At 46.7% G+C, this 27901-nt stretch overlaps 2 protein-coding genes, 2 long non-coding RNA genes and 1 other non-coding gene across 7 annotated transcripts in view; 3 read left to right on the top strand and 2 right to left on the bottom strand.

Moving 5' to 3' along the window:
- The window catches only part of LIMD1 (LIM domain containing 1), a 79113-nt gene extending 66721 nt beyond the window's left edge, over positions 1-12392 (top strand). The window contains exons 5-8 of the mRNA XM_086368424.1: positions 5084-5214; positions 5778-5829; positions 6814-6882; positions 7888-12392. Coding sequence (XP_086224550.1) covers positions 5084-5214; positions 5778-5829; positions 6814-6882; positions 7888-8025 — 390 coding nt within the window. The 3' untranslated portion in view covers positions 8026-12392. The remainder of the gene's footprint in view (positions 1-5083; positions 5215-5777; positions 5830-6813; positions 6883-7887) is intronic.
- LOC147348632 (uncharacterized) lies at positions 2614-15651 on the bottom strand. The gene is made up of 2 exons (XR_015151784.1): positions 15521-15651; positions 2614-2814 (listed from the first exon to the last, which is right to left on the bottom strand). It is a non-coding gene; the product is annotated as an uncharacterized LOC147348632 (long non-coding RNA).
- On the bottom strand, positions 15402-15474 carry TRNAR-ACG (transfer RNA arginine (anticodon ACG)). The gene has a single exon. It is a non-coding gene; the product is annotated as a tRNA-Arg (tRNA).
- Positions 15652-15808: 157 nt separating the features above from the next.
- SACM1L (SAC1 like phosphatidylinositide phosphatase) overlaps positions 15809-27901 on the top strand; it is a 69909-nt gene continuing 57816 nt past the window's right edge. For all 3 annotated transcript variants that reach the window (XM_086368427.1, XM_086368426.1, XM_086368425.1), the window contains exon 1: positions 15809-15923. Coding sequence is in view for 2 of the 3 variants with exons in the window: in XM_086368426.1 (XP_086224552.1) it covers positions 15892-15923 (32 nt within the window). In the remaining variant the exon portion in view is untranslated. The remainder of the gene's footprint in view (positions 15924-27901) is intronic.
- Positions 17515-19322, top strand: LOC147348631 (uncharacterized). Its single transcript, XR_015151783.1, has 2 exons — positions 17515-17652; positions 19232-19322. It is a non-coding gene; the product is annotated as an uncharacterized LOC147348631 (long non-coding RNA).

Here is a 27901-nt window from a genome sequence, read left to right as displayed (position 1 = left end):
GGAGGCGATTCTTAACCGGTAGACCACCAGGGAAGTGTCCCTATGGCTGGTTTTATTTGAAGAAGACCCCATGCAGCTTGCTTGCTGTGGTAGCCTGCATTTGGCTTTTGCTGGAATTAGCATCCTTCACCGTGCATCCCACACAGGGTCGTTCCTGAGGGTGCTGTCCTCCCCTGGGCGGTTCACGTCATGCTGGCCTCTCTGATTTTCTCTGATCTCTGTGGCATCCCAGATGAGATGTCAAACGGATCGTGTTTTCATGGAGAAATCTTAGCTGCTTTGGAATCAGCTACAGAAAGTCAGATAAACACAGTTGCTTTTCCCCCATGTTCTTCCCAGCTTAATCATTTCCTAAGATGAGGGTTGGGGCCCCATCGTTAGTTCTGAGATAGAAGAACAGGGAGCGGGTTTTATCCACTCCATTCCTCGCTCAGCCATGGCTCTCTGAGCTTGTCCTGAGTGGGGACAGGTCTTCCTTCCTGGCCTCCTCAGGTTGTGAAGTTTATGAATACAGGGTTCTTATTCTGTCTCAGGGATCAAATTTCCCACCACTGGACATTGGCCCTGTCGGATTTCTTTCATATATTGGTCAGAGAGAATCATTATATCCCACTCTTTTCATTGCAAGAGTTAAATCCCTCTCTAAGCTGAGCCATTAATTCTGTTCTGGCGAAGGGAATTGCTAGTTGTATTTTTTTCTTTTACCATTTTTTTATTGAGAAGCAACCCAGAGGGTGCACATCTTACATGCACACTGAATGAACGTTGATGTGTCTGTGTACTCACTCGCTCGTTTGTGTCTTTGCAACCCCATGGACTGTAGCCCACCAGGCTCCTCTGTCCTCGGGCTTTCCCAGGCAGGAATACTGGAACCGGGTGCCCTTTCTGTCTCCAGGGGATCTTCCCCACTCAGGGATCTAATAACCCCCGTCTCCTGCATCTTCTGCATCGTCAGGCGGGTTCTTTACCACTATACCTATGTGTCAACACCACACAGATCAAGATCTAGAACATTCCCCATATCCAGAAAGACCCTCTCCCATGAAGACACCCATTGTTCTGACCTCTGTGGCCCCAGACTCATTTCACTGGTCCTGGAACTCCATACTGTGGAATCTTACAGTATAGACTCCCTTGATCTGCCTTTTCTCACTTAGAAAATATTTTGGAGATTCATCCATGTTGTTTCGTGTGTTGTAAGTTCACTTCTTCTCATCGCTAAGTAGAACTTCACCGTGTGGATATAGCACTGTTTATTTATCCATTCTCCTGCAGATGGAGATTTGGGTGTTTCCAGTTTGGGGCCATTTATGACTGAGCTACCATGAACGCTCGTAGGCATGTCTTTGATGGACGTGAGCTGGTTTTATGCTGATATGTAGAAAACAGAACCAGAGTGGAGGAGACCCCACTGTGCTCCGGGCTCTGACGGAGCACAGTACAGCGTGGCCCCGTGAGCAGCGTCCTCATAAGCGGCTGAGGCCTCCCTCGGAACACAGCCCTCCAGCCACCCCCCAGAGGAGGCAGGTGGAGCCTGCCTCACTCCCTCCTTCCCTAGGTCCCTGCCCGACTCCACAGGGCTCCTTTTCTCTAGCAGAATTTGCCCTTGATTTTAGACCCCTTCTGACAAACCTACCATATATGAGGCCAACAGTGTCCAAATTTATGAATGGGACTGTACCCTGTTCTTATTTGTCAATATACTAAGCCTTCTCTGGGTCTCAGGGTGTTTCACGTACCTATTGCCGTGTGTGTGTGCTCAGTCGCTAAGTTGTGTCCGAGTCTTTGCCACCCCGTGGACTGTAGGCCGCCGGGTTCCTCTGTCCATGGGATTGTCCAGGCTAGAATGCTGGAGTGGGTTGCCATTTCCAACTGCAGGGGATCTTCCCACCCAGGGGATTGGACCCACGTCCCCTGCATTAGCAGGTGGATTCTTTACCACTGAGCCACCTGGGAAGCCCTTAGCTATTGCTACGTGATCATTATTGATCATGAGTCCATGGGTGAGGAATTAGGTCAAGGCTCGACAGGGCAGTTCTTCTGCTCCATGTGGCAATGGCTGGGGTCACTTACTCAGCTGTGTTCAGCTGGTACACAAGGTTGACCTCTCACCCTCCAGGCTTCTCTCCCTGTGGCCACTAATCTTACCCAATAGTCTAGCCTGGACTTCCTTTCAACAAGAGAGAGGAAGTGGAAGCTACCAGTTTTCTTTCATCATTGACTTAAAAAAATCTCAGAACATCATTTCTTTCTCATTCTTCTTTTTTTTTGGCTATGCTGAGGGACACATGGGATCTTAGTTCCTTGACCAGGGATCAAACTTGTGCCCCCGGAATTGATAGCTTGGAGCCTTAACCACTGAACTGCCAGGGAAGTCCCCCTTCCTCATTCTGTTGATCAAAGAAAGTTACAAAGCCACTCCCAGCCTATGCATACAGGAAGGAAATGAACTGAGTTTGGAGACCTTCTCTACCCTGTGGGATAAAGCCAAGTCGCCCCTGGATTCTTATAGGTCTGCTCTCAGACTTGAAAACTTTCAGCCAATGTCTGTCTGATAGTGACACTTAGTTTTAACAATAGAACTCAAAACTGCCACTAAGAATCGCAACAATATAGAGAAAGATTCCTTCAGTTACCATTCCTTCAGTTACACGTCAAGAATCACAACAATACAGAGAAAGATTCCTTCAGTTACCATTCCTTCAGTTACACGTCAGTTGTCCAGCTTGTGATGTAAATTGTCTGTCTCTGCTCCATCTTTGTTCACTGAGGGAAATACTCTGGGCTTGGAGGTTGGAACTGGGCATTTCCCACCTGAAAAAAAATTATTATAGCTAGTCAGAATGCAGCAAAATGGCATCATTACCCTACCGTACTTCTGGCACAGTGTGGGTTAAATTAATTTAAGGGTCTGTTTCTGCCACGACAGCATTAGTTTGGGACAAAATGCGTTCCAAGGTCCAGATTGCCAAGGACTCTCTGAAGCCCGGCTGCTTGTTCTTCCTACTTTGGCAGCTTGAGGAGCCTGGGAGGTTAATGAAATCCCAGAGGGAATGAGGACGCTTGAAAGCTGAGCTTTTCGAGGAGAGCTGGACTAGCACTATGTCCTCCTGGTGCCCCCCGGACTGCAAGCTGTGAGGCGTGGCGTTGGCCTCTACAGGCAGCGTCGGGCCCCGGAAGGGGCCAGGACACAGCACAGCTTTCCCACGGAACTCACAACCCTCTGCCGAGGTTCTGTTCAGTTCCAAGTCCCCTTCTTCTGCCTGGTGGGAGGCTTTCTGTGTGGTGCTACTTGGGGGTGCTCATGACTGCTTTGTACGTTCCTCGCCAGCGGGCATTTTGCTGCCGGCTCGCTGGCGTGGATTCCACGCTTGTGTTGTTTGTGCTGAGTGTCATGGTGCAGGTAATCCCGGAAACGAATCTGCTGCTGAATTATTGGAGGTACTTTGAGCTGCAAATCACAGAAACTCAGCTCAAGTTTGAGAAACTGTCGCCTGTGTTAGAATCACTATATTAAAACACCCATTGCTGGGGCAGGGCCCAAGAAAGTGCATTTTAATTAAGTTCCCAAAGGATGTTGATGTTGCAGGTCCAGAGGCAAAACTTTGAGAACCACTGAACTTAACAGGAAAAATGTCTTATCTCACCTGAGAGGGTGGGGAGGTAGGCAGTTCGGTGGAGAGTTAATTTGGTGACTCACCTCCATCACTGAGGATGTTCATTTCTCTCCCACCTTCCGCGTCTAGGCTCTGTCCTGGTTTCAGGATGGCCTCTAACAGTCCCAGGTATCAGCCACATCCAGATCAAATGAAGCTTAGAAGAAGAAGGTGCTGGGGCTTTCTCCTGGCTGTGTTTAAAAGCAGCAGTAACAGAGAGGCTTTACTTACACTTGGTCTTCCCTGGTGGCTCAGATGGTAAAGTGTCTGCCTACAATGTGGGAGACCTGGGTTTGATCCTTGGGTCAGGAAGATCCCCTGGAGAAGGAAATGGCAACCCACTCCAGTACTCTTGCCTGGAGAATCCCATGGACGGAGGAGCCTTTGTGACCCTACAGTCCATGGGGTCACAAAGAGTCGGACATGGCTTCACTTTCACTTTACTACACTTGGATTTGAGATAAGTCACGGCTTCTGGATTATAACGGCTGCAGAGACAAAGCTGCTTAGAAGGGGCACCCAGGAGGGAGAAGTTAAGAGGTTTTTTCCTGAGCTCTGCTGTTTCCTGATGGAGTTAACTTTCGTCTTTCCGTGTATTTGCTGCTTTCCAAATCTGGGGTGGGTCTTTTCATGACCTTGCTTTGCATCACTTTGTACAGAGAATTATGGTTTTGATAGAGAACCCTCCCTCCTGGAGGTTTACAGGTGTGGAGCAGGACCCTGTTTGGTTTCTTCCTGTTTACGCCTGTAACTCGGTTAGCCTTTCCTGCTTCATCATCCTTTTTAAGAATTGTTTTGATGTGGACCATTTTTAAGTCTTTATGAAATTTGTTGCAATATGGCTTCTGTTTTATGTGTTGTGTTTTGGTTTTCTGGCCTGAAGGCATGTGGGATCCTAGCTCCCCAGCCAGGGATTGAACCCACACCCCTTGCATTGGAGAGTGACGTCTTAACCACTGGACTGCCAGGGAAGTCTGTCATTATCTTTTGACCTGGTCCAAGTGAAACTGGGATGAGCGTGTTGTTCAGCTGCTGAGTCGTATCCTAATCTTTTCAACCCCATGGGCTGCAGCACACCAGCCTCCTCTGTCCTTCACTATCTCCTGGTGTTTGCTTAAATTTATGTCCATTGAATCGGGGGTGCTATCTAACCATCTCATCCTTTGCCACCACCTTCTCCTTTTGCCTTCAATCTTTCCCAGCGTCAGGGTCTTGTCCAATGAGTCAGTTCTTCCCATCAGGTGGCCAAAGCATTGGAGCTTCAGCTTCAGCATCAGTCCTTCTAATGAGTATTCAGGGTTGATTTCCTTTAGGATGGACTGGTTTGAGGGTGACAGTTTCCCATATGGTCCCTTGATCTGATGTGTCTCTCCCTTCCTTCCCTATAATCCCTGCTGAGTCCTGGCCTCTTCCTTTTGCACCCCCAGATCCTGCAGGCCCTGGGGAAGTCGTACCACCCCGGCTGCTTCCGCTGCGTCATCTGTAATGAGTGTTTGGACGGGGTGCCCTTCACCGTGGACTCGGAGAACAAGATCTACTGTGTCCGGGATTACCACAAGTAAGGAGGGACGGGGTGGGGAGAGCCGCTCGTGCCGGCCACGCTGGCTGCGGCCCTGCAGAGTGGAGGGTGGGGACCCGAGGAGGCGAGTCTGCAGGCCGTTTTCGCCGCTCTCCACGGTGCAGCCAACGAGCGGTGGTTCGGGGGGGTGCAGACCGCGTCTCGGAATCAGTGGATGCCGATGGGACAGGAACTAGCTAAAGAGTTATGTTTACTGTGGAACCAGGACCAAAAAAACCTACAGTCGGATTCCTGCCTAGGCCACTAGAGGAGTCTGCCAAGCTCTGTGGCTCCAGCCTTACCAGACTTCAACAGGCACCGATTCAGGGCTGGCCTCCACACCCCCGGTTTGCCTGAGGCTTCACCAGGCACCATGAGGGGGCTAAACAGACAGTCTCCATCCCGAGTGGAGTGAGGGGGCCACGTGCGCTTGTTACCACTGGGGAACAAGCCCAAAGCAATAGTCCCGAGAGTGTGCCAGGCCCGTCTTCATACAGGGGTTCATGTGACGGGTGACGGGTGGGAGGTGGGGAGAGCCGACTGCTCTCTGCTTCTCCCCACAGGGTGTTGGCCCCCAAGTGTGCAGCCTGCGGCCTTCCCATCCTTCCTCCTGAGGTAAGATGCTTTCTCAGCTCTGCTCCTGGGGTTTTCCCAGACATATCTCCCTGGGTCATTTACAAGATCTGTGTCCCGTTTTTGTGCTGTGCTGTGCTAAGTCGCTTCAGTCATGTCTGACTCTGCGACCCCGTGGACTGTAGCCCACCAGGCTCCTCTGCTCATGGGGATTCTCCAGGCCAAAATACTGGATTGGGTTGCCATCCCCTTCCCCAGGGGATCTTTCCAACCCAGGGATCAAACCCAGGTCTCCTGCATTGCAGGCAGATTCTTTACTGTTTGAGCCATCGGGGAAGCTGGTGTGGGTCCACCAAGAATACTGGAGTGGGTAGGCTATCCCTTCTCCATGGGAACTTCCCGACCCAGGAATTGAGCCAGGGTCTCCTGCATTGCAGGTGGTTTCTTTATCAGCTGAGCTACCCAGGAAGCCCTGTTCTTATACCTGTTTAAAAATTCTAAAATTTCAGCTCTGAGACAGTGGCGTCCACACCAAGAAGCCTCTTTCTCATTAGCTGCCTTCCTGAGCCTGGTGCCCTTCTTATGCCCTATCTTTCCCTGTAATTGTGTCAGTTTCTCTAAAAAAATTTTATCCTTTTTTTTGCTGTACCACACGGCATGTAAGATCTTCGTTCCCCAACCAGGGATCAAACCGATGCCCCTTGCGGTGGACGTGTGGGGAAGTCCCTGCAAAGTATTCTTTGACTCGATACTAGCTCCCGGATTAGACGACGAGAGATGAACAGGACCACATAGGTGGTCTTTTCACTGTTGACTCCAGCATTCCAGATGGTAGACCTACATCCCTCTCACTTCCCCTCATCCCCTAATTGTGTCCTTTTTCCTGCCGCTGTTAGTATCCATGGCTGATTCCTGCTCTTCTCCTAAGGCCACTGTCTTGCTGCCCCGGGGCCCTCCCCCAGCCCCTGGCAGCAGAGCCCGATGGCCTCCCAGCTAGCCTCGGGTTCTTCCTCTCTTTTGGTCTAGGGTTCAGATGAGACCATCCGCGTCGTGTCCATGGACAGAGACTATCATGTGGAGTGTTACCACTGTGAGGTAGGCGGGCCCCTTCCTGCCCTAGAAGGCCCTCAGGATGCATCGTAAAAGTCCGAGAAGGAATCATCATGGGTTGATGGGGGCAAGATGTTGGCTAGGAGCTGTGTCCCAGAGCTGATGGAAGAAGTGGGGTGATTTGGTGGTGGGGGGGCAAAAGGTTGAAAAAGATGCAGATGTTTGGGTATAACAGTCTTTTTACTATTTTCTCCACCTTTGTAACCACCGAGTCCTGAACTGGTCAAGGCTGCTCTCCCTGAAGCTGCAGAGTTGAGGGAGGGGGTGGCAGGAAGTGTGGGTTTCAGATCCTTTTGGGGGCCCAGATTGTCAGGCAGGTGTGTCATTTGGGGGAATAGACTCCCTCCCCTTCAGCTTGTAGGTTTCTTCATCATGAAGAAACCCTCCCCACCCCGCTGCCATGCCATACTTGGAAACAGGCCTGTCCCTGGTTGGTGTGAGGGCAGGCCCTCCCTGGGCAGGCTGGAGCTGCGTCTCTGCACCGGCGTTTTCTGCCCAGAGTGAGGCAGCGCCCTCTGCTGGCGTCTGGGTCTGTGTGTTGCCTTCATGTCACTCCTGCAATGTTTATTTATTTTAATTGTGAAAGTATGGTAAGACATTTACAGGATACGTGGAAAATATAGGTCAAAGTTACATACAGTTCCACTATATATTCAACTTTTAAGTAGATAAATCAAGACGTTTTAGTTGGAATTTCAGTATCAAACTCAAAAATTAACAATGAATAGACAGAAAAGTAGAAAAATAGAGTAGACCTGAAAAGCACTATGAACCAATTCAACATAAGGTTTATACAATTTTCACGCAACAGCAGGATACAAATTCAAGTTCCCACAGACTATAAACCAGGAGACACTGGAACACATCCAGGGACGTAGGACGAGGTGCCCAACTTTCAGGGTCTACAGGTGTTGAAATCAGAAGCCGTGCAGGACCTCTTGCAGTCTGTTTTTTGTTTCCCCACCACCGCGTGTTTTTGCCTCACTCCAGGACTGCGGCCTGGAGCTCAATGATGAAGACGGCCACCGATGCTACCCCCTGGAGGACCACCTGTTCTGCCACTCCTGCCACGTCAAGAGGCTGGAGAAGGGCCCCTCGCCCGCAGCCCTTCGCCAACACCACTTCTAGCCAGAGCCTCCCGCAGACCTCACGGCCAGATGAGGAGCCAGGGCTGCACCCTGAGAAGTCTGCCAGTTCATTCCAGTCACCCCCGGGGTGGGATTGGGGCCGGGGGAGGCAGGGCAGGCAGGGGATTTCCTGAGTGTGTGCAGGGGGCGACTTTGCTTTAACCAGGGAGGGGATCCCTGCCGGGCTGGGGCTGTGTATTTTCCAAGTGCCTTTTTCTGCTGCCACACCCTCATCAGATGACTCAGGAAGACGCCTCAGCAAGCGCGTGGAACGTGACAGATCTCATTGATGCGACTGAATGAACCCTCCTGCCCTTCCGGGAGGAGCTCATGCTTCAGAGGGAAAGACTTACACTCAGCATATGCTCTGAAGAGAGTTCAGCTACCAGTGTGTTCAGTTCTTTCCCTCCACTTTGGGAAATACCTGCACCCAAACACCCCCTCCCAACCACACACACACAGACACACACCCCGTCCCAAACACACACACCCCCTCCCAAACACACACACAGACACACACCCCCTCCCAAACACACACACACCCTCCCAAACACACACACAGACACACACCCCCTCCCAAACACACACACAGACATACACCCCCTGTCAAACACACACCCCCTCCCAAACACACCCCCCTCCCAAACACACACACACACACACACACACACTCACCCCCTCCCAAACACACACCCCCTCCCAAACACACCCCCCTCCCAAACACACACACACACAACCCTCCCCCCCACAAACACCCCTTCCCAACCCCCCCCCACACACACACACCATAATTTAAAACTTCCTTCCACTCCAGAGCTTCACTTCTGTAGAATGGCTACAAATTTTAATTGTATCCTTGCAAAAGGGAAGTTCTAATATGTGCTCTGCATCTTAGGAGGCATTCTCTTGGTTAAAACAGAACCAAGATTTGAAATGAGACGGAATTTCCTCCTTGTACCTGGGTAGCATTCTGGTGCCCCTGCAGATCCTCATGCCTTTAAAGGCAGCCGGGGGGCCTGACGGAGGTCGATCCTGTTCTATCGAAGTGGGCTTTGGGCTGAGAACTCGGTGCGGGCGCCAGGCCTCTTTGCCCGCCTGCTTGCCCTTTTTCCCTCTGGAGCTCTCAAGAGTCTGGAACTTCAGAGTTGCTCCTGCAAAGGCAGGTCTCAGGATCTTCTGTGGGGATCCTCTTGTGTTTTGCTTATTTAACATGGGCTTTGGGAAAGGGTGCCCGCATGTACTGAGACCTAGCCCCTTATAAACGAGGAGACTGTGTGTGTGAGATCTCAAAGCCAGCCTGGGAGAGAGAATCAGCATAAGTTATTATATTCATTTCACAGGTTTCTCTCTTGCCCAGTTCTTGGCCCAGGCATTAGTATAAGGTACACTGCTTTTGTCTGTTTTTTTTCCTTCTTTTTTAAAAAGTCGTTTCCCTCTACTTTTAGTCTCCCATACACACAAAAAATACCTCACAGTAAAGAGCTTCACGTTAAGGAAGGATTTGTCCATCACACTGGCTTAGCCGGTGTATGTTAGGAATCCCTGGCTTTGCCCAGGTCAGCCCAGTGGGTCAGTACACTGAAATCGTAACTAAAGGTCAGCTGGGAATAGATCTGATTGATACTGGGTGCTCTTGCCGTATTCATTTCATCATCCTGGTTCCCCCAGGGTGGCAGGGGCTAAGGGCCACACGCTGGCAGGATCTCAAGGCCAAAGTCTGCCCTGTGTCACATGCCCAAGGCCAGAGGTCAGTACCCTTTGGTATTTCAATGAGAAGAAAGCGGAAGAGAAAGGTTGGCTGGCACTCACCCTCTCAGCCCACGCGGGGGAGCCCTGGGCCTTGCTGCAGGAAGGCAGGGGCCATCTCACCGCTGCCAGCCGGCGGAGAACACAGCGGCCGGTGTCTGCTCTCTGCCTCCTGACCTCACACCCAGAGTCAGGGACTGGGTGGCTGGGACCTCGGAGGGTGTCCATGGACCCCAAAGTCACAAGGGACTCACAGGCTATTCACTGGCCCTGTTCTACTTGTAAGCCATGTTTTGGCTCATTTGGTGGCAATTGCCTGTAAGCAGCACAGAATTGGCACCGTGGCTTGTCTTTTCCGTTTCGGCTAATTTCATCCTGTTGGAATACTTTGGCCAGATGTCACTTCAACCCAGGCTGTGGTGTTTGCTTCCACTGGTTCCTTTTCATAGGCCGAGCCTCTTAAAAACCTGTGAGTACAGGGGGGCTGGGGAAGTGAACCCTGGGGTCACCCCTCCCTTCCCAGTATATCATCCAGCTCAGCCTCGCTGAGGCTGGTGGACAGATGGAGCCAGTCAGTACGTCTTAATCTTTCTCGGCCAACCTAGGTTGATTTCTGGCCTTGATGACACGCCTTTGCTCCACTGTCAAGTCAAGCAGAGGGAAGAAAACTGCCTTGGAGCCACGTCAGAAGTAGAGGATTTGTTTGCAAATTGGGTTAACAGTTGACCTTTGAACAACACAGGTTTGAATTGCCTGTGTCCACTGATACGTGGCTATTTTTCAGTAGTTAAATACTGCAGTTGGTACTACACAATCTGTGGTTGGTTGAATCCACAATGCAGAGGCACCATGGTTACAGACGGCTGACTATAAGTTATATGAGGATTAACCCTAGGGTTTTTCGAAGATCAACTGTAGTTTAAAAACCGGTGATTGATTTTTTAAATTTTTAAAGTGGCCTTGATTGAGGCAATTTCGGTATCTCAGCAAATATTTCATACAAATTGAAGAACAATAACAGAATTTCTAGACATACTAGAAATCTGAGCAGCAGCTTCTCTTATTATCATGTTCCCCTGGAGAGGGTACTGGGTAGGAATCTTGTGCCAGTTCTGTCTCCTCCTCAGGCCCTTGCACAAAAGCCGTGAATAGATGCACACTTACCAGGTATTTTAAACTTCCTATAAATTATTAACCAAATCCGTAACGGGTAGTTATTTATAGGTGTGTAGAAAGAACATGGGCTTTCCAGGTGGCACCAGTGGTAAAGCATCCACCTGCCAAATGCAGGAAACATGACAGACCTGGGTTCGATCTGTGGGTCAGGAAGATCCCCTAGAGGAGGAAATGGCAACCTACTCCAGTATTCTTACCTGGAGCATCCCATGAACAGGAGCCTGGTGGGCTACAGTCTGTAGTATTGCAATGAGTTGGACACAACTGAAGCAAGCATGCACACACAGAACACACAAGCACTTCCTAGACCAGGATGAATAAGTTTGTTTTAAAAGGTAGAGCAAATAGCCCTGTTTTGAGCTTGGACTTTAGATAAAACAAGAACTATGGCTGATTCCAGACCCCAGAGCCAGCTTCCAACCTTGTCCCTTGCTTCACTTTGCCCCTCAGTTTTTTCTTGTCATTTTTTCCACCCCAGCTAGGGTCCTTCAAAGACTGCCTGGGTGCCCTGAGCAAAGCCAGTTGGGCCTATAGTATCAGGATTCTCTCTGCTGTTACCCTCCCATCTGTGGCTGCGTAGAAAGTGATTTGTTCATTTTTTATAAGGAAGGGCATTGAGTCCTGTTGGGTCATTGCACGTGGCGGCAGGACTCTGTTTCTCCGTGGTTACAGCGCTTGAGTGAAAACCGCTTTCAGCCCAGTCCACTGAAGTTGTTCTCCTGAGTCCCGGGAGGCCAGTGATGTAATCAAAGAGTTCCGATCGCTTTCAGGTCCTGCCATTGGCTTGTTTCCCTGGGCTCAAGTCACCCACGATGAAAAAGAATAATGTTCAAACTTGAGAGAATGATCTGGAATTCACACTTTTTTGCAGGCCATGTTTGTGTGCCGTTAACTACAAGTGTGAAGGTTTATGAGGGCTATGACGGCTGCTGGTGCTCTTGCAAAGAATATGTGCAAGACTTGACCCCACACTCTTGCTGTCTGATGCACCTATTCAAACTATCAGCCAGGAAACCACATGCTTTGTCTTCTCCTTTGTGCCAGGAATGAGTCCTGATTTCCCAGTTACTATCTGAAGTATTAACAACTTTTAAAAGCTACAGGAAAAAGATGAGGAAGAAGTGTTAGCTATCATTTGTTCTAAGCCAGCACTGGACAGATGTGGGATATTTCCATAGAGTGGATGAAAAGTTCACTTGGCAGAGAAATCATTGTCCCCTCCCTGTGTCTCTCCTTTTTGATTGATTCAAAATATTGTTACTGTAAAATTATTCATAATTTTACTGTTACTATAAAATTATTCAGAATATTATTACTATAAAATTATTCAAAAGATTGTTATGATAAAATTATTCAAAATTTTTACTGTTACTGTAAAACTATTCAAAATCTCATGACAATAAAACTCCCTCAATTTGTAGACTATTAAAGTGATCTCCACCATAATGATGTTTCCTGGATCTTCTTTGTGTGTGTGGAGTAATAAGTAGATGGTGCTTTTTGCTAATGGGATTTGGTCTTTTAGAGCTCTGGATTTTTTTTTTTTCTTTGCCATTATGGTTTATCACAGGATATTGAATCCCAGAGGTGAGTGACCCTCTAGATTTAAGGCAGCCATGTGCAGGAAGGCAGGTCTTGGCAAGGGGAAGGGGCAAGCAACAAGAGTGGCTATTCTGACTTTACAGACGTTAGGCTACTGTTTTTCTACAATTGACGCTACAAGGGATGAAGATGAAGCTGGCGAAGACGTCTGGGCTGGGGTGTGCCCAGGACTAGAGATGAGGTCTCTTGGCTGCTCTAGCATGGAAGAAGAGGAGAGGAACATATGTGACTGCCCTCCATGACCAGAGAGGGAATGACCCTGAGTCAATTCCTGTGGTCAACCCTCTGGTGCACAGGAAGCCCTTGGGCAGGACACCTTTGAGATCAAAAGCCCAGATTCAAGATCTAACTCAGGCTCCACCACCTAATTGCTCAATGAACATAAGCAAATTTTGTTCCCTCATCTGTAAAAATGGCTATAACAACCGAACTTAACTTATAGGACTATTGTGGAATTGACTGAATTAGTCCAAGTAAGGGCTTTCCTGGGTGGCTAAGTGGTAAGGAATCTGCCTGCCACTGCAGGAGACTCAAGAGATGGAGGTTCAATCCCTGGGTCAGGAAGATCCCCCAGAGGACGAAATGGCAACCCACTCCAGTATTCTTGCCTGGAATATTTCATGGACAGAGGAGCCTGGTGGGCTACATTTCAGGGGGTCAAAGAGTCAAACACGACTGAGCACAGCACACATACATACACACAGTTCAAGTAGCAAACAGAGCTCTTGAAAGAAAGTAGCCTTCCAGGTTCCCCTGTCTGTGGAATTCTCCAGGCAAGAATATTGGAGTGGGTAGCTGTTCCCTTCTCCAGGGGATCTTCGCAACTGAGGGATTGAATCCAGATCTCTTGAATTGCAGGCAAATTCTTCACCATGTGAGCTACCAGGGAAGCCACTGCTCAAGTTACAGGTTTGAAGACTTACTAGATCTTTCCATGGGGACAATCAACAAAATACAAATGCATCAAAGTACGGGGAAAAAAGCAATACAAACAAAAACAATTTGAAAAGAAAAAACCAGGAGATAATTATTGAGTATATAAAAGTGAAAATTACTGGAAGTTCAAAAATACAAGGAAGAGGAAAATGTAAATAAATAAAAACGTTGCGATGTGTTTGACAGCTAAAGAATTAAAATCCTTAATATATTTAAAAGTTCAACAAATCTAAGAAAATTAGTACATATATCAAGATAAAATATATACATTAAGTAATAAATATAAGCAAAAGGAAGTTCCATTTTTCAATTATGAAAATTGCAAAAAATAATGAAATTTATAATACTGAAGAGCATTCAAGGAAACTGATGCTATTGATGGAAATGTGTATCTAGTTTTTTGGCAGGCAATGTGAAAATATGTACCAAAGTATTAAAAACATCCATGAAATGGACCTTAAAAACATCTGTCTGATGGTTCAACATCTAAAAACTTTTAATACATATCAGAAATAATTCAACTCAGCATTATTTTTTTAAGTATTAAACTGATGATTCAAATTCCCAAAAAAGGTTAATATTTGAAATATATAGTTTTTTCACGGGCTATCTTCAAGGAATATTTAATGACCATAAATCTCAGACGAAAGCTAAGGGAACAAAATGAGAACATTTGTCAAACAATCTCAAATTTGGAAAAAATACTTGAGGTTTGACAGAAAACAACAAAATTCTGTAAAGCAATTATCCTTCAATTAAAAAAGAAGATTTGGGAAAAAATACGTGTATAGGTTTATTTATATTAAAAAGTATGGAAGTCCATAAGAAAAAATTATGACGCTGATAGTAATGAGGAGGAATTATGACGTTAATAGTAATGATCTCGTGATGGGAATTTGGATTTTTGTTTTTAATTCCCAGTACTTTCCTGTATTTTACAAATGTCTTGTAATTTCTTCAGGAGGAAAAAACGTATTGGAGAGCTTAACTGATCGATTGAATGATTAGTGAACGGACAGTGTCAGATGTTACGTTTCAGGTTTCACTCTCATTTCCAACACAGACCTTCCGTCCTTCTTAGGTCTTCCACTCAGGCACCAATAAAAGGAGCGTAATATATTAGGTAACACCCTCTGAAAGGACAGGGCTGCAGACCCCGAGCACTTGGCGGACCCCCAGGCAACTCGCGCAGTCGCACTACAGCGTTCCCGCCTCCGCTGCAGCTTAGAGCTCGCCGGATCCCGGGAAACGGACTGCGCGGCTCTTCGCGTCCCCGCGGGGGTTTCTGCTCCACAGGAAATAGGGCCAGAATCTCTGCCTTAAATGCGCAGTTGCGTCATCCGCTAGCTAACCTCCTACCACAGCACACCCTCCACCCCGCAACTACCACCATCCTAGCTGTGTTTTCCTAAATGTATCCCGTTTACAGAGTCTCCTCGTGTGCATCATTAATTAGGGCACTTTGCAATTTACAAACCACCTGAGACAACTCCAGGTTCCAAACCCAGCTCAACAGATGACGTTTCGGACAGAGCAGGCTTAAGGAAATCAACCCCGAATACCCACTGGTAGGACTGATGCTGAAGTTGCAATACTCTGGCCACCTGATGCGAACAGCCGCCTCACTGGAAAAGACTCTGATGCTGGGAAAGACTGAAGGCAAAAGGACAAGGGGGCAGCAGAGGATGAAATATCACTGACTCGATGGACATAAATTTGAACAAACTCTGGGAGATAGCGGAGGACAGGGGAGACCGGCCAGCTACAGTCCATAGGGTCGCCAAGAGTCGGACAAGATGTAGCGAATGAACAGCAACACAACAAGCCTTAACATTCGAGACATTTACCCTTCTGACGAGAGTCCTTGCTAAGGACACCCTGTTAACATCAAGCCCAGACACGACAAAAAGTACACCTCGAGCCAGCCAGGAGTCGAACCTAGAATCTTCTGATCCGTAGTCAGACGCGTTATCCATTGCGCCACTGGCCCTGTACAAGCTAGCCTTGCACTGGAGCGCAGATCACGCCTTACGCACCTAACGACAGGCTCCACGACATTAGCGCTGCATTTCCGACGCTCGGCCCGGCGCTGCGTGATTCGGGTCTGCAGGCTCCCAAGGCTCCGCCTCTCCCAGCCAACGCGCTCAGCCAATCCTCAGCCGCTACGTCACCGCGCTCTTCCTCGCCCTCCCACGGCGTCGCGTCGGAATGTGCGCCTGTGGCGCTCAGTGCCCGCGCACGAAGTTTGTCCAGCGCCGCGTCCCGTTTTCTCTCTCAGCCTGGCGGGGCGGGGCGGTGGGAAGAGGCTGGGACCTGCGGCCGCTGTAGGAGGGTGACCGGTATCGCTGGAGCCGAGGTGGCGCGGGGCGGCGCGGTCGGAAACCTAGGAGGGAGGCTGTGGTGCAGGATGGCGGCCACGACCTACGAGCGGCTGAAGCTGTGAGTTCCGCGGGCCAGGGGCCGTTGCCCGAGGGGGCCTGCAGGGCAGCGGGGTGCGGTGGGGGGCAGGTGTCGGCCGCCGGCCGCGGGGAAGCTTCCTGAGTCCCCGCCTGGGGCGGCGGGCCGGGTGTGGGAGCCCCGCGCGCTCCCCGCCTTCCTGGCCGGGTGCGGCCGCCCCTGGGGCCCTGCCGGAGTCGCCACAGGCCCGGGATTGACAGTCCCGCCAGCCTCTCTCCGCTGGACTCCGCCTCAGCGCCCGCGGCGGGGGCGCAGAGCTGCTCGCCGGGCTCGGCGTTAGCATGCAGCCCTCCGGGCGCCCTCCTTCCCATTTTATTTTTTTTTGCAGAGGTGGCGTCTAAATTTATCCTTATTGCTTAGGAGAGAAAAAGTTTTTTTCTTGTTTCATGGGCCCATGGCAGCATTTTAAAGGCGCACACACAAGTGGATAAACCTGGTCTAGCTGGCCATTGAAGCCTTCCCGACCAGTCTTTAGGCTGCAGGAAAAATTTAAAAGTACAAGTCAGTACTCTCAAGGTCCTAAAAAAGTCTACTACTAAGTCACTTCAGTCGTGTCCGACTCTGTGCGACCCCAGGGACCGCAGCCCACCAGGCTCCCCCGTCCCTGGAATTCTCCAGGCAAGAACACTGGAGTGGGTTGCCTACTTGGCTCTAAATGTTATGCCGCCCAAGCATAAAGCAGATTGCTAAATCCATGTTGACAGCCAGGGGCTACTGTCGAGAATTTTTGGCTCTGCAGATCGAGTTTTCGGTAAAGCCAAGCTCTCGAGGCTTTGAGAAAATAGGCTCTGGTTGTTAAGAGTTGTGAATTAAGTGTTTGTAGGGTTTGAGATTTGTCCTGGATTAAAAAGCAGTAACGTGTATTTCCCTTAGGGTTTACCATCAGCCCTTGCACTTTGCTTGTCTGTGAATAACTTTGTTCTACTCACTCTGTGTTTTAATGTTTTACCTCTAGACTGAAGATCCAGTGATTGGTACCTCAGAATGTCGGGCAGCAAAAGCAAATGTAATTTTCCAGAAGCTTATCTGTCCTTAAATAAGTTAAAATATCTTGGGACTTAGGCAGAGATATCACATTTCCTCTACAGGGAAAGGAGGACAGCAAGATGTGGTTTGAACACTTCCTATGCTGACAGAATCTCAAGCTCACTTAACTTTCTGGAAGGTTCAGATAAAGGTTATGGCTGCAAAATTGAAAGTGAGGTCATGTCCACGTCAGATGTTTTGCGTAAAAGACTATTACTTTTTCCTCAGCCGCTCCCCGCCCTCCACCTTGCCAGTCTCTTGACTCTAATTCCCTTGGAAAACCCCAGCTGCACCCATTCTCGCCTGGTTCTCCTTTGCAAGGTGATCCTTGTTGGTTAATTGAGTCTAGGGAGCTGTCTTTGACTCTGGTACTGGCCAGACTAGTGTCACGTGGGCCGTCCTGGCTAATTAGGTTATTGTCTACCTGATAGTCACTGAAGGGTTTAATGGGATCCTACACCAGGTGTCAATTGTGTTGAAGCAGTTTGGAGCCTTGGCTTGATTGCTGCTCAGCATTAGGTTAGGAAACGAGGTCGAATTTTCCTGTGGCCAAGGTTGACTGGGATGGAGAACTTGAGAGTTAGAGTGATAACTGCCTAGGAGGCACTGAATGCAGTCTCCAGACTTAAGGTTGGGCAGGGCGCTCCATATACATAAAAGAGAAAGGAAATTTGGCACTGACATGGTGAGCCTGATGCTTTTTTGTATTGATTTTTGTGAGAAGTGGAAACTATAAATTTGTTTGGGTGAAAAAGCAAATCTGGGGTTATATGAAAGTCACGCTCCACTTTGTCAGTTCTTAACTTTTTCTGCCTGAAAAAATAGTTCTAAGTGCTTCTGTAAATGAGGATACAACTTTTTTTTTTATAGATACAACTCTTTTATAACTTTGTTTTTCTTTGTCAGGGAGTGTGTGTGTTGGAGCCTGCTCTTATTTCTTCTGTTTTGCCCTTGCTGCTCTGAGGCTTGGTTTTAAAATGTGGCCTCTCTGACCTGAGGGGGTTTTTTTTTGTTTTTTGTTTTTTTTGATGCATTGGAGGCAGAAGTAGTTTCTGACCCACGTAAGAATTAGTGGGACACAATGGTCATTTTCTAAAGTGCCTAGAAATGTGTTTTAAGAGATTTGTGCAAGAGATAGTATGGTTATTTTATAGTGGAAGTATTGTCACTGGCTTTATTTAAATATTGAAGTGCTTGGGATTTTAAAATTTGTCCTTTGTTATGCCGTACATTTTTTCCCAGCCCATCTGTGTCATAAGACGTTCACCTTCCTAAGGCCTGCGTTTCATCCTCTTCTCTCCTGCTTACAGTCTCCAGTTCCATTTTATTGACCCATAGGATTAAGCCCAGGTTTCTCAGCCACCTGTGTTCTTGCCTCTCCACAGTCTGTCCTCTGACCTTATTTCCCGTAACTGCTCAATGCCTTTTGTTTCTCATTTCGCCAGCCTTGGCCACCCTCTTTTTACTTCCAGGTTGGTCTTATTTTGATCTTCGTATCCAGAAGGGCTTCTTCCTCTCTCCGCTCTTTACATGCTGATCACATTTGTGGTAGAGCTGAGCGAGTGCAAGCTGTTTCAGTCACAGCAGACTTATATTCCCTTGCCGCTTTGTGTCCTGACCCTGTTACTTACTCTCTCTGAATGGGATTTAATCTGTAAAACGGGAAGGTTTCTACCTCACAGTATCATTATTGTAAGGGTTGACAGAGGGTAGACAAAACCAGCATGCTTAACAGGTAACTCCTCTTCTCTGTGAAGCTTTCCCCCCGTATCTGTCTCTTCACTGGGCTCCTGTAACAGTCTGCTCTCACAGGGACCAGACCCCAGATGTCCATATGGGTTTGCACGTCTGTCTCTTAGGATTCGTTAGCAGTGTACTTAGGGTCTATGGGCAGGAGGACTGACAGAATGACTGCTCCATAGCGCTGCTTGTGGTGCTCACTTTGCCGTCTAGAAACGATGAAATCATTATGTACACTTTGTTTCTCCAGCCGGGTTACAAGTATGTAGAACATACTAGAAACATCTGAATGTTCATTTCTTCTCTGGTCCTCCTCAGTACCTAGCATAAAGCCTGGTGCACGGCAGGCCCTCAGTGGAGCGCCTGAGTAAATGAAAGAACTTCCTAGTATAGAAAGTAGCGCTTTTCTGCGGTGCTGCCTTCTAGTACTAGCACTTCAAAACGGTCACATTCTGGGGTGATCTGGAGTGTATGATGTAACAGCAGCAACTTAAGTCATTTCTTGAATGGTGTTATCTTTCCAGTGCCTCTGTGACGTCTAGGCTGACGTGTATTCTCTGTCATTGTGGAGGACAGGGAGGACAGTGCCCTTGGCCCCCAGGTAGGTCACCCAGCCCAGCGGTGGCAGAGCTGGCCGTGGACGCGGCAGGCCCAGAGTCCGCTGGTCTTCCCGTCACACTGCGCTGCTCACTGCGTGCTACCTTTTCTTCTCTTACCAGTCTGCTCTCCTCTTAGTCCTGGGGTGGTGTGGAAATGAGTTACTCACTATCGGAGATAATGGACATGTGCAATTTTAATTTGAACACGTAGAAAATAACATTGATTTGTTTGGAACTTGAAATTTATGTAACTTTAACATCCAGGCAGTTCTGAGTACCCTATTTCATTTAAATCATTTATGTAAGCTTGATGTCAAACTGAGAAATCTGAAAGTGCAAGACAGTTAACAACAGAAATCCATTATCGGAAACATTGAAAGGTGCTTTTTCCTTTTACAGTGTCAGGTGAAAAATGTGTAAGGAGGAAATCTAGCAAGTGAATCAGGCTGCAGCTTATATCTAAAGAAACACTGTTTCCTCAGTTAAGAAGTGGCCTTTCTTTTTCAAAAAATGGTCATAGCTGTGAGGTCAACCAGGGCAGAGGCGCTAGAACCCTGAGAACAGACTAGACCGGGCTAGTCTGTGCTGACGGCGCCGGTAGTCTGTCCAGTACGGTGAGCGTTCAGACCTTTCACACGTCTCTCTCCCTGTGCCTTCATCCAGTTCTGCCTCCCCCTGTGGCCTCCGAGAACCGCAAATCCGATCTCTTTTTTATGAGCTTGTTTTTGAAGTATAATTGACCTACAACACTATGTTAGTTTCTCGTACGCAGCATAATGATTTGCTTTTTGTGCTTTTCATAGTGTATAAGTCTGGTTATGCTATTTCATCGTCAGAGATATTAGTAACTATTGACTGTATTCCCACCTGGTGCACTTCATACCCTTGACTCATTTATTTTCTGACTAGAAGTTTGTACCTGTTAATCTCCCTCACGTGTTCCTTTCTTCCCTCTTCTCCCTGCAATCTTGCACCCCCCACCCCCGCAACACCCCGTTCTCTCCATCTGTGATTCTGCTTCTGTTCCGTTAGGTTTGTTCACTTGCTTTGTCTTTTAGAATCTACATACAGCTGAAGTCGTACAGATTTTGCCTTTCTCGTTCTGACTCATTTCACTTACCATAATACCCTTTTAGTTCATTGGTTGTTACAATGGCAAGATTTCATTCTTTTGTTATGGCTGAGTAATAGTCCATTGTGTGTGTGTGTGTGTGTATATATATATAAAACACATCATCTTTATCCATTTCTCTATTGACGAGCACTTGGATTGTTTCCCTATCTTGGCTTTTGTAAATAATGTAGTGAATGTAAGAATGCATTTATCTTTTCTAATTACCGTCTTTGTTTTCTTCACTTAAATACCCAGGAATGGACTTGCTGGATCATATGGTATTTCTGTTTTTAATTTTTTGAGGAACCTCCCTTCTCTTTTTTAAAGTGACTGCACTAATTTATCGGAGAAGGCAGTGGCACCCCACTCCAGTACTCTGGCCTGGAAAATCCCATGGACGGAGGAGCCTGGTAGGCTGCAGTCCATGGGGTCTCGAGGAGTCGGACAGGACTGAGCGACTTCACTTTCACTTTTCACTTTCATGCATTGGAGAAGGAAATGGCAACCCACTCCAGTGTTCTTGCCTGGAGAATCCCAGGGACAGCGGAGCCTGGTGGGCTGCCGTCTCTGGGGTCACACAGAGTCGGACAAGACTGAGCAGCAGCAGCAGCAGCACTAACTTATCACCAGGGCACAAGCGTTCCGTTTTCTCCACGTTCTCACCAGTACTTGTTTTCTTTTGTCTTTTTGATAGTAGCCGGCTGACAGGTGAGAGACGGTGTCTCATTGTGGTTTTGATTGCCTTTTCCTTCATGATTAGTGACGTTGAGCACCTCTTCATGTGCATATTGGCCATCTGAATATCTTCTTGGAAAGATGTCTGTTCACATCCTCTGCCCATTTTTTAATCAGGTTCTTTGTTTTTTTTTCTCTTGAGTTGTTAGAGTTCTTTATATCGTATATATCATTTGCATATAACTTCTCCCGTTCAGTAGGCTACCTTTTGTTCATAGTTTCCTTCACTGTGCAAAAGCTTTTTAATTTGATGTAGTTACATTTGTTTATTTTGTTTCCTTTGCCTGCGGAGACATATAAAAAAAAAAATTACTGAGATGCATGTCAAAAAGCATTCTGCCTGTGTTTTCTAGAAATTTTATGTCTTCAGATCTTACATTTAAATCTTTAATCCACTTTGCATTCACTTTTGTCCATGGTGTGAGAGAACGGTTTAGTTCTTTTACATGTAGCTGTCCACAGTTTTCCCAACACACTGTCCTGGACAATGTTCCTTGTGCACTTGGAAGAAGTCTTGTGTTTGTGTGCGTGCGTGTGCACACACGTGTGTGTATCTGTTACAGATTTTTGGTTTGTGGTTACTGCGAGGTTTATATATACAAGTCTCTATCATTATTTTAAGCTGCTGCTCTCTTAAGTGAAAAGCATTTTCACCACCCTGCACTTTTACTCCTGTCCTCCCCGCCCCCAGCCCCGCGTGTTCATTTGACATCATCCTTTACATCTTTTTGTTTTGCGTATCCCTTAACTGCTTATTGTGGATGTAGGTGATTTTCCTGGCTGTATCCACTGGCTGCAGAGTGCACGGTGGCCCAGAGCCGGAGTTGCCCTGCTGGTGGGCAGAGCTCGGTGTCAGAACGTGCGGCTGGGCTCTGGTATGGCAGGCTGTAGGGCTGCAGTGCTCCTGGAGCTGTTGTCTGCCCACTGAACTGTGGGGCAGGGACTTAGGGGGCCCCAGGGGTGGTGCCAGCCCACTGGTGGGTGGAGCTGGGTCCCAGGGCCTCTGGCTGCAGGGTCCTGGGGATCCTGGGGCTAGTCCCGGGACCCTGGTGTCTAGGGCTGATCCCTTGCCCTTTGGTGTACAGGGCTGGGTCATGGGACTCAGGGGTGGACTCAGGGGTCTTAAGACAGCATGTCTGCTGGTGGGTAGGTGGGCTGTATCTCTGCCTGGCCAGTTGCTTGGCCTGAGGTGTCCCAGTACTGATGCTTATGGAGTCAGGCCAGGCTAGACAGCTAGTGGGGCGAGGTCTTGTGCTAATAAGCTAAGAGGATTCCACAGTGGCACTTGCCAGTGTCAGTGCCCGTATGATAGAGGGAAAGACGTCTGCCAGCATCCTTCTCCCTCTGGGGTCAGCGGGTGAGTCTGACCCAGGCTCCTTTCAAATGATTGCTTGTGTCCTGGAGCATGTGAGATTCTGTGTGTGCCCTTTAAGAGTGGAATCTATTTCCCACAGCCCTCTGGCTGTCCTGAAAGTAAGGCCCACTGGCCTTCGAAGTGAAACGCTGTAGGGACTGATCTTCCCAGTGAAGGAGCACCCAACTGGAGCGCCCACTCCATGTGGGGCTGGAGCCCTCGCGCCTTGGGGAGAGCCTCTGCAGTTGAGTTACCCTCCCTTTGGGGGTCACCTACCAGGGGCATGACGCACCTACCCTGCGTCCCCTCCCTGCCGCCCGTCTTGTGTGGTTCCTTCTTTGGGTCTGTAGTCGTAGAGGATCTCTTCTGCTGGTCTTCCGTTTGTCTCGTCGGTAGTTGCTCTGGAAATGAGATGTTGGCGTGCCTGTGGGAGGAGGCGAGCTCACAGTCTTCCTAGCTTTGCCATCTTGGCCACCCATCTCCATGGGCCTCACAGCCCTTTATTTTTAAAACCTAATGGGCTTTGAAGTCCATGGTCTCTGGGATCAAGAAGAGAGAGTGCAAGCTTGGGCCTATCTTGATGTGTCTTCCAAAAACTGTCATCTTAACAGAAGCCAGAACTCTGGGTTGATGTCAAATCCGCTGTCTTGAAAGACACCAGGTAGTATTCCTGTCGAGTTAGAATTGTTAATACCTCCTGGATTCTTATGACCTCACCAGTTTATTTTAGTATGCGATATTACTTTGAACTTTTAGAGATTTGATATCAACAGCATAGTTAATGATCAAATAATCTTTTCACAGGGAATATCTTTAACTTCTAAAATCTACCTTGTAAGATAAGTAATTTGAAAAAAACATCACATAGTTGAGGGCCGTTATTTTTCCTTTTGCAACAGGAAGAAAATTTTACACACACACACACACACACACACACACACACACACACACACACACTTGCAAGCCAGAGAATCAATCTTTATTTTTATCTTAGGATTTTTTTTTTTTTGCCACAGATAGGGGCATGTGAGATCTTAAGTTCCTCAAACCAGGGATGGAATCCATACCCTCTGCATTGGGAACAGGAAGTCTTAACCACTGGCCCACAAGGGAAGTCCTTGCTTGTATTTGTTCATCACTGAGTGTTCTTAGTTTCTGTGTACTTAAGCCATTGAGAACTTGGTGTAGCCTGTTGATGTTAATTTTGGAAAAACTCCAGGCAGAACTTGGCTTGGCTTTAGTGATAGTTTGTAGAGCTTCTAATCAGAGAAAACCCAATTCCTCTTTCTCCTCTTATTGGTTACAGCATAACTGCAGAAGAGCGTCCCAGGTGGCACTGGGGGTAAAGAACCCGCCTACCAGTGCAGGAGACATAAGACAAGTGGGTTCGATCGCTGGGTTGGGAAGAGCCCCTGGAGTAGGCAACGGCAGCCCACTCCAGTATTCTTGCCTGGGAAATCCCATGGACAGAGGAGCCTGGCGGGTTATAGTCCATGGGGTCGAAAGGAGTCTGAGAGGACCTGGGGACTAACCAAGATACGAGTTGGAATGATACTTGCTGTTATAATTAGTTGGCTTCTGAGCTGTTACTTATAATTACTCTGCTTAGAAATGTTGATTAGGTAGCAGTCACTGTTCATATCTTCATTTTTCCAATTCGTAAACTTTTCAATAACACTGATCAGAGCAGCCTGCTGGCAGCACCAGGAGCAACTTAGATTCAGCAAAGGTCCCAGAGCCCTTGGGCTAGATGGAACTCTTTTTTAGCTTGATCTGCAGTTACTCTTATTTTTGTTTTTGTTCTTTAACACCTTTTAAAACTTAATTTTCATTGTAATCTAATACAAGTGTACGGTTTAAAACGAGCAAAGCTTATTATAAAAGAGCACTCTTCCGCACTCCCAAGCTCCACTGTCCCTGAGATCAGCTTTCGTGTTTTTATGCAGTTTCCTCTGATCCTTTGCTCCGCACTTGTTAACAACATGCTTATAGTGCCATTTCCTGATTTTTTTTTCACTTTTAGTCATATGATGACTTTTTGCTTCAAAAAATGGGAATTCAGTTTTTGTACCTTTCTCTTCTCTCAATGAAGTAATTTAGTGCTCACATTATTATGGTTGCATAGGATTGACTCAAAGGACATCAACAGCATATTATAATATTACATTTGCTTATAAAAACGCTTTGTTTTTCCTTGAATTAGAAAGTGTCTTTTTTGGTGGGCATGTGCACACTGCTGTATTGCAAATGGATGACTAACAAGGACGCGCGACATGGCAGGTGGAACTCTGCTCTCTGTTGCGCATCCTGGATGGGAGAGGGGCTGGGGGGATGGATACATGGCTGTGTAGGCTGTTCACCTGGAACCCCCACCACGTTGTTTGTTAATGGGCTAGACCCCAGTACAGAATAAGCTTTTTTAAAAAAGTGCCTGTATTTTATTTGCTTGGCTTTTCTTTATGTCCTTATTGCTAATAAATCTTCAGTTTCTGGGACAGCAGTAAAACTTCTCAGGGAGGTCAGGTAGCTGTCGATTCATCTCCTTCTCTGAGTCTCGCCTCCGGGAGCCCTGTCCTTTCGGCTTTAATCTGACTGGCTGTTCCTTAGGCCTCTTGTGTAAGCTGTTGTCCTGGACCCTCCCTTTACCATCATCTCGACAATTTCTTTTACCTCTCTCTTGTTCTGGATTCCAACTATGTTGATTTACTCCATTTTGATGAAAGAGCTTTTCCTTCTTTCTCAGAAAGAGTGAAAGACAAGTATCTTTTCAGATGTTGCACATCTGCAGATGTTTCCATTTTGTCCTCAGGTACATTTATATGATACTGTGACTAAGTATTGAATTCTCCGCTAGGATTTTATTATGCTTTAGAATTGAAGACCTTGCTGTTGAATAGTCCAGAATGTGTTGCTGTTGAGTAATCCAGTAGTTTGTCTGTTGAATATTTCAGTACTTCTTTCTCTTACTTTTTTGGCTGTTTTCTTTTTTTTTCCTAGAAACTTTAGGATTGTATCCGTGTGGTGTTCTGAAGTTTTACCCTTAAAGTGCCTGTGTGTGTGTGTGTGTGTGTGTATGTGCGCACGCACGCACATGTGTGGACGCTTTCCATGTTTGTTTGCTGGGCCTTTTACATCTGGAAACTTGTCCTTTGGTTTGAGGTTTCTTTGTGCGTTATTTCTTTGATTTCTTTTTTTTCTTGTCTGCTGTCCTGAAGTTCCTGCTCCGCGGATGTTGAGCGTCCTGGATTGTACCCCCCTCTTCCTCTCCCCGTTCTTCCTTTCTATGCTCTCCTATTCTGCAGCTCTTTTTTTTTCTTAATATATATATTTCACTGAAGTATCGTTGACTTACAGTGTTTCCAGTGTGCAGCAAAGTGGTTCAGTTATACATGTACACATATTATTTTTGAAATTATTTTCCATTATAGGTTGTAACAAGATATCAACTATGGTTCCCTGTGCTCTGTGTAAACTTTCATTGCTTGTTACGTATCTATTTTTTTTTATTAGAAATCTAGCATTCTATTCATACTAAGTCAAACAAGTGTAATCAGAAGGTTATAGATTTTTAATTAGGCAAAAATTCATAAGTTTTCTAATATATATTATACATATTGTTTATATATATGTATACAAAAGTTTTTCTACTGTGCTTGATAAAGGCTTGAGAAAGAACTTGAAAAAAGGAGATGGAGAATTGGAGAATAAATGAAATGGGAGTACTAAATATGAAATAGAAAAAGTGAAACTAGATCTTTAAAAGTAAAAGATCATCATATAGTCCAGTTGTTTTTAAACATGACTGCTCATTAGAAACATCTCTGGAGAAAAAGAGCAATACCTGGGCATTTGTATTTTTCAAAAAATTTCAAGGTAATTCTGATATGCACCTGGATTTTGAAAAGTGACTACAGTTTTTTCTATTAAGTTGTAGTTTTGGTGATACAGAGTTCTGTTATTTTTCTGTTGACCAATCATGATGCACTGGTATTAAGTGAGTAATAGTTACATAATTACAATAGTGAAAGGTGTTTGTCAGTTTTCACAATCACTAGCCAGACAAAAAATAAAAGTTCAAAAAAAACAAAAAATAAAAGTTCATTACAGTTGCAAGCCATAATGGAAACATAATTAAACAATATAAAATAATTATATACAATTGGAGGGTCGAGCAGAGTGTGGTAAGTGAAAGTGCATACGTGCGCATTTCCACTCATCCAGTCAATGTCTTGGTTGGTGCATTTAATACATTTACATTTAAGGTAATTACCAACGTATAAGATCTTATTACCATTTCTTAGTTGTTTTGGGTTTACTTTCTGTGGGTCTTTTCCTTCTCTTGTATTGCCTGCCTAGAGAAGTTCCTCTAGCATTTGATGTAAAGCTGGATTGGTGGTGCTAAACTCTCTTCTCTTTGGCTTGTCTGGAAAGCTTTTGATTTCTCCGTCCACTCTGAGGGAGAGTCTTGCTGGGTAGAGTATTCTTGGTTGTAGAGTCCTCCCTTTCATCACTTTAAACATATGGTGCCATTCCCTTCTGGCTTGTAGAGTTTCTGGCTTGTAGCCCGATGGGAATTCCTTTATATGTTATTTTTCCCTTGTTGCTTTTAATATTTTATCTGTCTTTAATCTTTGTCCGTTTCATTACTGTGTATCTCAGTGTGTTCCTCCTTGGGTTTATCCTGTCTGGGACTCTCTGCTCAAGTCCTTTCTCTCTTTCTCTTCTCCTCCTGGGACCCCTCTAATACTAATGTTGGTGCGTTTAATGTTGCTCTAGAGGTCTCTGAGGCTGTTTTCATTTCTTTTCTTTCTTTTCTCCGTATTCTCTTCTGTGGCAGTGATTTCCACCATTCTGGCCTTCAGGCCATTTATCTGTTCTTCTGCCTCAACTGTTCTGCTATTGATTCCTTCTAGTGTGTTTATTATTCATCTCTGTTTGTTCTTTAGTTCTTGTATGTCTTTGGTAAACATTTCTTGAATCTTCTTCATTGTTTTTCCTAGGTCCTGGATCATCTTCACTATCATTACTCTGAATTCTTTTTCTGAAAGGTTTCCTATCTCTACTTCATTTAGTTGTTTTTCTGGGGTTTTATATTGTCCCTTCCTCTGGGACATAACTTTGCTTTTCATCCTGATTAACTTTCTGTAATACGTTTTTTCTTTCAGCCGCTGTAGCAAGAAGCCACTTCTAGCTTCTTCTTTCTGCCCCCTGATGGAAGAAGCTAAGAGGCTTGTGTAAGATTCCAGATGGGAGGGACTGGTGGTGGGAAAAACTGGGTCTTGCTCTGGAGGGCAGGGCCTTGCGCAGTAAAGCTTTAATCCAGTTATCTGCTGAGGGGTGGGCTTGCACGCCCTCCCTGGTAGTTGTTTGGCCTGAGGTGACCCAGCCCCAG

This window comes from Bos grunniens, chromosome 22, assembly GCF_055505025.1.
Source record: "Bos grunniens cultivar Pamir isolate PY7600 chromosome 22, Bosgru_T2T1.0, whole genome shotgun sequence".
Classification (NCBI taxonomy): domain Eukaryota; kingdom Metazoa; phylum Chordata; class Mammalia; order Artiodactyla; family Bovidae; genus Bos; species Bos grunniens.
Note: the sequence above shows the minus strand (reverse complement) of the source record. Positions and strands in the feature narration are given on the sequence as shown.